Raw genomic sequence first — 13,960 nt, 5'->3', positions numbered from 1 at the left:
CTATTATGTTCGACATAAGTGAAGGATTTTCTAATTTGCTGTAATTTTATCGTGTATGTAATAATTTCAAAATTAAATTTAAGTATTAAAAGTGTAAATTGCGTGATTTTGTATCAAAAATGTATTATTGACTGAAGCACGTCATTGTTTTCCCTCTGTGAGCCTCTGACAATCTGATAGCTTTTGACTACGTCACATAGCAACCGGTGTTATGATGACGTTTTTGAGGTTCAAATTGGGGATAAAAACGTCGTATATACCCCGGCAGTTTCCTGAATATACACTGACATCTCTGTGTTGTTATCCAATCACAAACATCGACATGAAACTCACGTTAAAATGTTCATGTGTATTTCTCGTTAATTGAGATTCTTATGAATCTCACGGGAAATTTTTTATACGAATTTCACAAATGTATTTTTCATTAAAATTTGACCATATCAATTTTTTTTTACTTAAAATATGTTAAACTCCACGTAGATTTTACATGAAAAAATAGAATGTGATTAACACGTAAAATTTACGTGAGTTTTCAAATGAAATTCACATGAAATATGCATTAACTGATTACACGTATAAACTTGTTTGAGATGAGATTTACGAGAAATTGATGTTGGTGAACTTTGCAAGTGTCGCACCTACTTATCACAAATAAAGCTTTAAATAATAGTGTGTAACAACCACAACTTTTCTTGAACAACAGATACGAAAAAAATCAGAAAAATAGTGTTCTTCCAATGTGTAACAAACATCACGTACTGTGTCATCAACTTGACAATATTGTGAAGCAAAAATAAATGCAATATATATCAATAAATTAGTGGTAAAAACTGATTAAGATAACCGTTTACTCTTTACACTACACATAAACAACATGTTTTTTTTTTTTTTTTTTATATAAGTGTATATTGGTTTAAAGATGATTTACATTTGATTACTTCTATCTGGCTAAGTAATTAACACATACATGTTCTCAACCCCATCGTGTTGATAAGTTAATTCAGATATTGATAAAACAATGTTTCTGTCAGAAGATAATATGATATATGTGGTTACCTTGGTTTTTGATTCTATGTCACATCCAGCTTTAACCAAGAATTCAACAATCTCTAGGTGTCCTTCCTGTACAGCAAACAATAACGGTGTAAAACCATTCTGTAATACCGACATACATATAATTCATTAAAAATGTATTCATATACTGACAATTTTATTTTATAAATACAAACAATGTATACAATAGCACACACGACAGTTGTCACTACAAAGTATAGACATTTGTAATGAATAATGTATACAACATTGATGTATCTTGATTCCTGTCGAGGAGAGAAATCATAATACAAATAAAATCTGACACGCATTTTTTATTGTGTCTCCAAAATGCAACCAAAAATGTGTTCTAATCAACAACTTATCAACAAATCATATCAGATGTTTACAAAGGGATAATATCAGTACACAAAGTACCATTTGTATGAATGGCCGTTCCTATCATTGGCGTGCGGATGCAATTAACTCCAATCTTAATTGACAAGTATTGTTTGTTTTCCTATCAAAGATCGGTGGTTGTCTCTGGGCACTCCGCATTCGTCAACCAATAAAAACTTTCCGACGTGAAATATCCCAAAAGCGGTGCTTAAAAAAGGGCGTTAAAACACCAACAACCAAATCAAATCAAATCTTGTCATTTATAGTATAAACATACCGTATGAAATTTTCAACGGGTTGGTTTCTACTTTCAACGCGTAATTTTATATTTTCAACACATTCAATTTCAATAAAAGTATATAAAAACAAAACTATTTCATAGAAATTATTTTACCTATTGGAATATCTTAAAGGTTTTGCATGTTAACGATTATCAAACATTTAAGAAAGCAATTAATTTATTGACTTTTGGGAAAACTCAACGCTAGGAAAGGTATCCTGCACAGGTATCGGGCATACATCAAGTAGTCCGCTAATATATTTATTTTATTTTTATGAAATGATTCAAAGTTACCTAATTCAAAAAGAAGTTCTGTTTAGACTCGGCCATACCGCAGATTTAGTCTGAAAACATAGTTATTCCCTTTATGTAAATATCTAAAACTACCACGATGATATACACAAGGTTGGGCAACCTCAGGTAAAGTCTGCAAAAATAATTACTGTTTTTGAAAATATTAAAAAAAAATATTGGTCAGTTGACATTACATATGATCGCAAACAAGCCTTCAAAATGTGTTTAAGTTTTCGCTTCCGTTTATTCATTTATTATCTGATTGAATCTTATTATATTTCAAAAATGAGATACAGTGTTTTTCATTTAGTCCGGTCACTGGTATAGTCTTTAGCGTAACCTACATTTAGATAATGCTTTGTAAGAAATATTTTGATGTTTGACAAAAGTGCAAAACTTACGAAATGGAAGGAAAAAAATACGGATTACCATACTGTATGCATAACGTATCAACGTCGTAGGTCTTACAACCAACGTGTTGAAAATGATAACCAACACATCGAAAGTGAAAACTAACGTATTAGAGGTAAACAAACAACACGTTAAAAGTGAAAACCAAAACATTGAAAATTGGATACGGTATGGCTTAAGCCGCGATTGCCACGAACGGCCACTGATATACATGTACATATGTACACAGGCAAAATTTATTTACCTTAATTTCTCCTGAATCTCATATGAAATTAACGTGAAATATTCATATGAGATTCACATAAACATTCTTATACATGAAACTCACGTTAAAATGTTCGTTAAAATGTTCATATGATTTTCTCACATGACGATTTTAACATGAATTTCACAGACAAAAATGGTATTTTTCATGATTTTGAAGTTTGAAAATATAAATGTGATTTGTATAACGATATTTTAAAAAATCATATGAATTTCATATGAAAAAATCATTATGGGATTTTACGTGAGTTTTAACGTGAAATTCATATGCAACTCGCATTAACTGATTTTACGTATAAACTTTAGATGAGATTTACGAGAATTTCATGTGAGATCCACATGAATTTAAACTTACATGGAATTGATGTTAGTGAAACTTTTCAGTTTAGTACCTACTTTAATATACCAAATAAAGGTTTATATCATAGTGGGTAACTTATAATGTACCCCACTTGTTCTTATCAACTTCTCCTGAACAATGGCAGTCAGATATTTTCAAAAATCAGAAACAAAAATCACAACATTAAATGCAATATGCCACATATGACTGAGATCCATTTATAGTTAAACAAATTGTATGAAATTACGCAATCAATAAATTACTTTCGCTACAACATTTTACAAAATGACTGCATGTATTTGTTATAATTCAAAGATGATTTATATTTGTTCTAAAGAACTAATTTTATTTGACTAAGGAGTAAACACAACATATTCTCATCCAGAACACATCCGATTTTTGACAAAATAATTTTGTAAGAAAACAAACTTGGTTATTTATCATGTTTATCGAATAAAATTTGATAAGCCAAATAAAATGACGCCGGACATGTTGCTTATGTTAGTCAAAAACGGTAACAAGTATGATTTGGTAAGTCACATTCAAGAAACGGAACAGGATTGTAGTTACCCTATTAAGAACATGTGATAAATACAAACAGTGTATATAATAGCACACACGTCAGTTGTAACAAACAAGTATAGACAATTGTTTGGTATAATGTATTAAATTATATCACAATTATAAAAAAATGAATATCAAGAAGGGAATACAAAAAAAGTAAATTAACAAAAATACTGAACTCCGAAGAAACTGTCCATAATCATATGGCAAAATAAAAAGCAGAAAATCATCAATCGAATAACAACTGTCATATAGTCAATGAGATAGTAAAATAACAACTGTCATATAGTCAATGAGATAGTAAAATAACAACTGTTATATAGTCAATGAGATAGTAAAATAACAACTGTCATATAGTTAACGAGATAGTAAAATAACAACTGTCATACAGTCAATGAGATAGTAAAATAACAACTGTCATATAGTCAATGAGATAGTAAAATAACAACTGTCATATAGTCAATGAGATAGTAAAATAACAACTGTCATATAGTCATAGTAAAATAACAACTGTCATATAGTCAATGAGATAGTACAATAACAACTGTCATATAGTCAATGAGATAGTAAAATAACTGTCATATAGTCAATGAGATAGTACAATAACTGTCATATAGTCAATGAGATAGTACAATAACAACTGTCATATAGTCAATGAGATAGTAAAATAACAACTGTCATATAGTCAATGAGATAGTAAAATAACAACTGTCATATAGTCAATGAGATAGTAAAATAACAACTGTCATATAGTCAATGAGATAGTAAAATAACAACTGTCATATAGTCAATGAGATAGTAAAATAACAACTGTCATATAGTCAATGAGATAGTAAAATAACAACTGTCATATAGTCAATGAGATAGTACAATAACAACTGTCATATAGGCAATGAGATAGTACAATAACAACTGTCATATAGTCAATGAGATAGTAAAATAACAACTGTCATATAGTCAATGAGATAGTAAAATAACAACTGTCATATAGTCAATGAGATAGTACAATAACAACTGTCATATAGTCAATGAGATAGTACAATAACAACTGTCATATAGTCAATGAGATAGTAAAATAACAACTGTCATATAGTCAATGAGATAGTAAAATAACAACTGTCATATAGTCTATGAGATTGTACAATAACAACTGTCATATAGTCAATGAGATAGTACAATAACAACTGTCATATAGTCAATGAGATAGTAAAATAACTGTCATATAGTCAATGAGATAGTAAAATAACTGTCATATAGTCAATGAGATAGTACAATAACAACTGTCATATAGTCAATGAGATAGTACAATAACAACTGTCATATAGTCAATGAGATAGTACAATAACAACTGTCATATAGTCAATGAGATAGTAAAATAACAACTGTCATATAGTCAATGAGATAGTAAAATAACAACTGTCATATAGTCAATGAGATAGTAAAATAACAACTGTCATATAGTCAATGAGATAGTAAAATAACAACTGTCATATAGTCAATGAGATAGTAAAATAACAACTGTCATATAGTCAATGAGATAGTACAATAACAACTGTCATATAGTCAATGAGATAGTACAATAACAACTGTCATATAGTCAATGAGATAGTACAATAACAACTGTCATATAGTCAATGAGATAGTAAAATAACTGTCATATAGTCAATGAGATAGTAAAATAACTGTCATATAGTCAATGAGATAGTACAATAACAACTGTCATATAGTCAATGCGATAGTACAATAACAACTGTCATATAGTCAATGAGATAGTAAAATAACAACTGTCATATAGTCAATGAGATAGTAAAATAACAACTGTCATATAGTCAATGAGATAGTAAAATAACAACTGTTATATAGTCAATGAGATAGTAAAATAACAACTGTCATATAGTCAATGAGATAGTAAAATAACAACTGTCATATAGTCAATGAGATAGTAAAATAACAACTGTCATATAGTCAATGAGATAGTAAAATAACAACTGTCATATAGTCAATGAGATAGTAAAATAACAATGGTATACAACCAGTCATTAGTATCTTGTATTTACAGAGGAAATCGAAAGTTAGTGTTGTAATAGGGGATATAATAAAATAAAAATAGTACAAAATCAGTCATTGAGATCTTGTGTTTACAGAGGAAATCGAAAGTTAGTGTTGTAATAGGGGATATAGTAAAATAACAATGGTATACAATCAGTCATTGATATCTTGTATTTACAGAGGAAATCGAAAAATAGTGTTGTAATAGGGGATATAGTAAAATAACAATGGTATACAACCAGTCATTGAGATCTTGTATTTACAGAGGAAATCGAAAAATAGTGTTGTAATAGGGGATATAGTAAAATAAAAATAGTACACAATCAGTCATTAAGATCTTGTGTTTACAGAGGAAATCGAAAGTTAGTGTTGTAATAGGGGTGATAACAATGGTACACCATCAGTCATTGAGATCTTGTATTCACAGAGAAAATCAAAAGTTATTATTATAAAAGGGGTGATTATAAAATAACAAGGGTACGCAATCAGTCATTGAGATCTTGTATTCACAGAGGAAATCGAAAGTAAGTGTTGTAACAGGGATGATAATACAATAACAATGGTACACCATCAGTCATTGAGATCTTGTATTCACAGAGAAAATCAAAAGTTATTATTATAAAAGGGGTGATTATAAAATAACAAGGGTACGCAATCAGTCATTTAGATCTTGTATTCACAGAGGAAATCGAAAGTAAGTGTTGTAACAGGGATGATAAAACAATAACAATGGTACACCATCAGTCATTGATATCTTGTATTCACAGAGAAAATCAAAAGTTATTATTATAAAAGGGGTGATAATAAAATAACAAGGGTACGCAATCAGTCATTGAGATCTTGTATTCACAGAGGAAATCGAAAGTAAGTGCTGTAACAGGGATGATAATACAATAACAATGGTACACCATCAGTCATTGAGATCGTGTATTCACAGAGAAAATCAAAAGTTATTATTATAAAAGGGGTGATTATAAAATAACAAGGGTACGCAATCAGTCATTGAGATCTTGTATTCACAGAGGAAATCGAAAGTAAGTGTTGTAACAGGGATGATAATACAATAACAATGGTACACCATCAGTCATTGAGATCTTGTATTCACAGAGAACATCGAAAGTTAGTGTTGCTATAGGGGTGAGCATACAATAACAATGTTACACAATCAGTTATTGGGATCCTGTATTTACAGAAGAAATCAACAGTAAGTGTGAAATAGGGGTGATAATAAAATTACCTTGGTACACAATCAGTCATTGAGATCTTGTATTAACAGAGGAAAATAATAGTTATTGTTGTAATGTGGATGATAATAAAATAAAAAGTGTATACAATCAGTCATTAAGATCTTGTATTGACAGAGAACATCGAACTTAGAGAGATATCCTGTTCAGGTCTACAAGTCTTGAGAATGAATTTCCCTCGCCTTACGGCTCCGAAATTTAACATCCTCTTTACTGGTATTTTTTCGCAAATACCCCTCCTTAACATGATATATCTGTTTAAAACTTACACCATATCCTACACAAAAACTCGGGCATACCTCAAAATAATTAAATACTGTTCTAGAAAATATTAAAATAACTAAACAAAAGATGTTGGTCAGTTGTCATTATCGTAAGTTTTTAATATGTATTGAAGTTTTCACTTCCGGTTCGTTTTTTGTATTAACTGATTAAATCTTATTATATTTCAAAATTGAGATACAGTATAATTCATTTGAACAAAATTTATTGTTTTTTTACCATTTATTCCTGTCACTTGTCCAGTCTTTAGCGTTACTTATTTAGATAATACTTTGTTAGAGAGATTTTGATTGTTTTACAAAAGCGCAAAACTTACGATGTGGAACGGAAAATTACACTTTAGAATTTAAAACCAACGCGTTTTTTTTTTATACCGTATGAATAACGAATCGAAGGATTAGTTCTAACAACCAACGAATTGAAAATGATAACCAATACGTTGAAAGTGAAAACCAAGGCATTTGTAGTAAAATGCAAGACGTTGAAAGTGAAAACAAACGCGTGGATAGAAATAGCCAACGCTTTAGAAATGTCATAATGTATGGCTTATACTTCCAATGACAAAAATGCCTACTGATACATTATTACTTGTTTTCAGGCAAAATTTGTTCACATAATTAAAAATGAATCTCACATGAAATTCACGTGAAAATTTCATGTGAGATTCACCTCAAACGACATTATACATGAAACTTACGTTAAAATGTGCATGTGTATTTCTCGTTATTTGAGATTCTTATGAATCTAAAGGTAACTTTTTTATACGAATTTCACAAATGTATTTTTCATTAAATTTGACCATTTCATTTTTTTTTAACTTAAGATAGTTTAAAATCCATGTGGATTTTACATGAAAAAATAGAATGTGATTAACACGTAAATTTTACGTGAGTTTTTAAATGAGATTCACATGAAACATGCATTAACTGATTACAAATATAAACTTGTTTGAGATGAGATTTACGAGAAATTGATGTTGGTGAACTTTACAAGTGTCGTACCTACTTATCACAAATAAAGGTTTAAATATAGTGTGTAACAACCACAACTTTTCTTGAACAACAGATACGAAAAAAATCAGAAAAGTAGTGTTCTTCCAATGTGTAACAAACATCACATACTGTGTCATCAACTTGACAATATTGTGAAGCAAAAATAAATGCAATACATATCATTGAAATTAGTGGTAAAAACTGATTAAGATAAACGTTTACTCGTTTTACTACAAATAAACAACATGCTTTTAGAAAATTTCATATCATTGTATATTGGTTTAGAGATGATTTTTGCATTTGATTACTTCTATCTGGCTAAGAAATTAATAAATACATGTTCTCAGCCCTTTCGTGTTAATAAGTTTATTTAGATTTTATTAACGTTGCGTCGTTTTTTTTCTACTATTTTTGTGTGTAAATTCACATTGCGATAAGACGTGTCACGGTACTTGTCTATCCCAAATTCATGTATTTGGTTTTGATGTTATATTTGTTATTCTCGTGGGATTTTGTCTGATGCTTGGTCCGTTTCTGTGTGTGTTACATTTCAGTTTTGTGTCGTTGTTCTCCTCTTATATTTAATGCGTTTCCCTCGGTTTTAGTTTGTTAACCCGATTTTGTTTTTTGTCCATGGATTTATGAGTTTTGAACAGCGGTATACTACTGTTGCCTTTATTAATAACATTATGTTTCTGTCAGAACACAAACTCGGTCATTATTGTTTGTTTCTGATAAAATTTGACGAGTAAACATGACATTTTATATGTACTAAGACGTACGTGTTGTCCACTTTACATGTATTATTCACAACACAATTGGTTTGATTCAATATAAAGAGAAGTAGGATAAGATGATATATGTGGTTACCTTGTCTCTTGTTTCTATGTCACATTGAGCTGTCACCAAGTATTTAACAATCTCTATATATCCTTTGTGTATAGCAAACAATAACGGTGTAAAATCTTCCTGTAAGACCAACATACATATAATTCATCAAACATGTATTCATACACTGACAAGTTTATTTTATAAATACAAACAATGTTTATAATAGCACACATGTTAGTTGTCAATACAAAGTATAGACATTTGTAAAGAATAATTTATATAATATTGATGTATCTTGATTCCTGTCCAGGAGACAAATCATAATACAAATATAATCTGACAAGTATGTTTTAATTGTATCTCCAAAATCCAACCAAAAATGTGTTCTCATCAACAACTTATCAACAAATCATATCAGATGTTTACAAAGGGATAATATCAGTACACAAAGTAATACGAGGATGAGTGGCTGTTCGTATCATTGTCGTCCGGATGAACTTGATTCCAATCTTCATTGGCAAGTATTGTCAGTTTTTCTATCGAAGATCTTTCCGACACCAAATACCCCATAAGCGTAATAACAACAACAATCAAATCAAATCAAATCGTGTCAATTGCAGTGTGTACATACCTTATGAAATTTTCAATGCGTTGGTTTTCACTTTCAACGAGTTGGTTCTAAAAACTAACGCATTGATTTGTCATTCATCAACCCGTTGCTTTTAAATTCTACACCGTTAGTTTTATTCCATACCATAGGGTTTGCGCTTTGGTCATGTTGGTCAGCCGATCAAAAGGTGTCTTACAAAACATTGTTTTAAAATGAGTTACACTATTGACAGGACAAATACAGAACCGAATAGAAAATGCTCATATTTTTTTTTTATATCTCAAATGATTTATCTCAAATTTGATATTTGATAAAACTCCGCCTATAATACACAGACAAAAGAAAGCACAATAATGTTGTTTAAAACAATTCGAAAACGTCATCTAACTATGACTTGGCCAACATCATCAATGACCGGACTAAATAGAAAATGCTTCTTACTTCTCTGTTTCTAAAAGAATTAATCTCAAATTTGAAAGAAAATAAGATTTCATGATTCAATACCTAAAAAAGAATAAAAATAAATGAATAAAGTATTTGAAGTTTGTGAAAACGTGACCTAACCAACGTTGACATTGACCTGTCCGATTTAAAGTTGTGATGTCCTTGTTATTTTATTTTTAAAAAGTAAAATGTTGAATTTTGGCTATTAACTGAAAAAGACCTGACTGACCAGGAACATGCATATTTATCTATCTATATAATATAGGTTTTACTTCAAAGTCATAGAAACATTAAGAATGAAACAGTGTTCCAATTGTTCAACTTTTAAAGACTATTCTTGTTATATCTTTGTATTGCAACTAGATTACTACTAAACAAAATAACAAGGGTACACAATCAAACATTTCCATTTTGTATTCACAGAGGAAATCGAAAGTTAGTGTTTTAGGGTGATATAAAATAACAAGGATATACAATTAATCATTAAGATGTTGTATTCACAGAGGAAACCGAGAGTTAGTGTTGTAATAGGGTTGATAACAAAAAAAACAAGGGTACACTAATCAGTCATTGAGATCTTGTATTCACAGAGAAAATCGAAAGTTAGTGTTGTAATAGGGGTGATAATAAAATAATAGAATAACAAAAGTACACAATCAGTCATTAATATAATGAATTCACAAAGGAAATCGAAAGTTAGTGTTGTAAAAGGAATGATCATGAAATAACAAGTGTACAAAGTCAAACATGTCAAAGTAACGTTTTAATTCAAATGTCAAAATTGTATAATTCAAACTTTATATTTAAAGATCGCAAGAGAAAACTACGTCAATTTTTGAAACAAAATTAAAAAAAAATCATAGAAATTCTTTTATCTATAGGAATAGCTTGAATGTAATGCATGTAAGCGATTATCAAAGATTTTAACAAGCGATGAATTTATTGAATATTTTGGAAAATTGAAAACTAACAAAGATATCATGAACAGGTCGCGGGCATACCTCAATTAGTCCGCTCATATATTTTTTATGTTTATGAAAGTATTCAAAGTTACCTAATTTGAAAAGAAATTCTCCATAAGACTCAGGTAAAGGTCAGCAAATATAGTTGTTTTGTACTTTAATGTTAATATTTAAAACTACCACGATATCCTACACAGACTCGGGCATATGCCAGGAATAGTCCGCAAACATAGTTATTTACTTTTATGTTAATATTTTAAACTACCACGATATCCTACACAAGGCTCGGGCATACCTCAGGTATAGTCTGCAAACATAGTTATTTACTTTTATGTAAATATTTTAAACGATTACGATATTCTACACAAGACTCAAGCATGCCTCAAACATAGTCTGCACACATAGTTATTTACTTGTATGTAATTATTTAAAACTTCCACAATATCGTACACAAGGCTCGGGTATACCTCAGGTATAGTCTGTAAACATAGTTATTTACTTTTATGTAAATATTTTAAACGACCACGATATTCTACACAAGACTCAAGCATGCCTCAAACATAGTCTGCACACATAGTTATTTACTTGTATGTAATTATTTAAAACTTCCACAATATAGTACACAAGGCTCGGGTATACCTCAGGTATAGTCTGCAAACATAGTTATTTACTTCTATGTAATTATTTAAAACTTCCACAAAATCGTACACAAGGCTCGGGTATACCTCAGGTATAGTCTGCAATCATAGTTATTTACTTGTATGTAAATATTTAAAACTACCACGGTCTCCTACACAAGGCTCGCTCATACGTCAAATATAGTCTGCACATATAGATATTTACTTTTATGTAAATATTTAAAACTACCTCCGGAATCTAGTTATTTACTTTAATGTAAATATTTTTAACTATCACGATATCCTACACAAGGCTCGAACATACCTCAGGTATAGGCTGCAAAAATAATTATTTTTTGTTTTTGAAAATATTAAAAAAGTAAATATTGGTCAGTTGACATTTTTGCAAGCTTTCAATGTGTATTTAAATTATGGCTTCCGGTTCTGTTATGTATTACCTTATTGAATCTTATTATTTTTCAAAATTGAGATACAGTATTTTTCATTTGAATAATCTTTTTGGGGGCTTTTTTCATTTAGTCCTGTCACTGGTACAGTCTTTATCGTAACCTATATTTAGATAATTATTTGTACGAAATATTTTGATAGTTTGACAAAAGTGCAAAACTTACGATATGGAACGAAAAATCTTCAGGTTTTTCATACCATATGCATAACGAATCAGCGTGTTAGTTCTTACAACCAACGTGTTGCAAATGATAACCAACACGTTGAAAGTAAAAAACAAAGTATTGGAAGTTAAAAACAACACGTTGAAAGTGAAAACAAACGCGCAGATAGTAATACTAAAGCGTTGAAATTTTGATACGGTATGGCTTATATCGCCATTAACACGAACGACTATTGATATACTTGTACATTTGTACACAGGCAAAATTTATGGACGTTAATTTCACCTGAATCTCACATGAAATTTACGTGAAAAATTCATGTGAGATTTCCTTTAAACAATCTTATACATGAAATTCACGTTAAAATGTTCATGTGAATTTCTCATGATTTGAGATTCACATGAAATCAAGTGAAAACACGAATTTCACAGAAACAAAATGGTATTTGTCATGATTTTTTTAAGTTTGAAAATATAAAATATAAATGTTATTTGAATAACGATATTCTAAAATCATTTTAATTTCAAATGAAAAATTCATTATAGGATTTACACGTGATATTCACGTGAGTTTTACATGAAACTCGCAAACTGATTTCACGTATAACCTTGAGATGAGATTTACGAGAATTTTACAAGAGATCCAAATGAATTTAAATTCAAAAGAAATTGATGTTAGTGAAATTCGCCAGTATAGCACATACTTTAATAGAACAAAAAAGGTTTTAATACTAGTGTGTAACTAAGAATGTACCACAACTTGCTGTTATCAACTTCTTATCAACAATGGCAGTCCGATTTTTTTTTTTAAATATCACAAAACTAAATTCAATATGCCTCATATGACAGATCTATATTGTAAAAGAAAATGTATGAAATCAATAAATTCCTTTTGCTACAACGAGTAAAATAGGATACTATTATACAACATGGTTACATGTATTTGTTATAATTCAAAGATGATTTACTTTTATTAGTTCTAAAAAATTACTATTATCTTACTAAGTAGTTAAAACAACATGTTAACATCAAGAATACATTAATTTTTGATAAAATTTGTTTTGTAAGAAAACAAACTTGGTTATTTATTATGTGTATCGTTTTTTTGTTAAACAACATTATATATTTATTCACCAAATATGCTTGTAACCTTTTTTCACTTCAGATTAGATACATAATATGATATGTATATGGAAAAAAACCTAAGATTGTTAGGAAATAATTCAGAGTGAAAAATTTTATATCCAAAGACTAATTGCTTTAATGATACTCTAAAATTTCAATTTGATTTTATCATAAACTCATAAATACTTTTCCAAAAAATTTCTAAAAATCGACAAGAAATAAAAAAAGTGTTTATAATCTTCTTCTTCGTTACATACATTAAATAGACTGTCATTCTTATGTTTCCATTTAAACAATAATTGTTCTGTTGGTAATATGAATTGTAAAAGTTTCCATCTATATATTTTTAACTTATTTTCTTCTAAATAATGAAACATGAAAACATATAGTTGGTTAATACTAAGGTTCTAATTAATTTGTAAAATACGCATCCATTTGCTAACACCAATTGATGGTTCAGATTTATCTTTACACATTGACTTATATAATATATTTGTTGAAAAGCTTGAAGCTTCAATGTAACTACCTTTCCAGATTATTTTCTGTCTAGGAATATTTACGATACTTTTTATAGAACTTTCAGACTGTA

At 29.4% G+C, this 13,960-nt stretch overlaps 1 protein-coding gene across 1 annotated transcript in view; it reads right to left on the bottom strand.

Moving 5' to 3' along the window:
- LOC134719280 (uncharacterized) overlaps positions 1-13,960 on the bottom strand; it is a 77,957-nt gene that overhangs the window by 47,244 nt on the left and 16,753 nt on the right. The window contains exons 3-5 of the mRNA XM_063582285.1: positions 10,034-10,096; positions 9,022-9,120; positions 1,057-1,155 (exon numbers count right to left, since the gene is read on the bottom strand). Of these exons, the coding sequence (XP_063438355.1) occupies positions 1,057-1,155; positions 9,022-9,120; positions 10,034-10,096 (261 nt within the window). The remainder of the gene's footprint in view (positions 1-1,056; positions 1,156-9,021; positions 9,121-10,033; positions 10,097-13,960) is intronic.

Source organism: Mytilus trossulus, chromosome 5, assembly GCF_036588685.1.
Source record: "Mytilus trossulus isolate FHL-02 chromosome 5, PNRI_Mtr1.1.1.hap1, whole genome shotgun sequence".
NCBI classification, from domain to species: domain Eukaryota; kingdom Metazoa; phylum Mollusca; class Bivalvia; order Mytilida; family Mytilidae; genus Mytilus; species Mytilus trossulus.
Note: the sequence above shows the minus strand (reverse complement) of the source record. Positions and strands in the feature narration are given on the sequence as shown.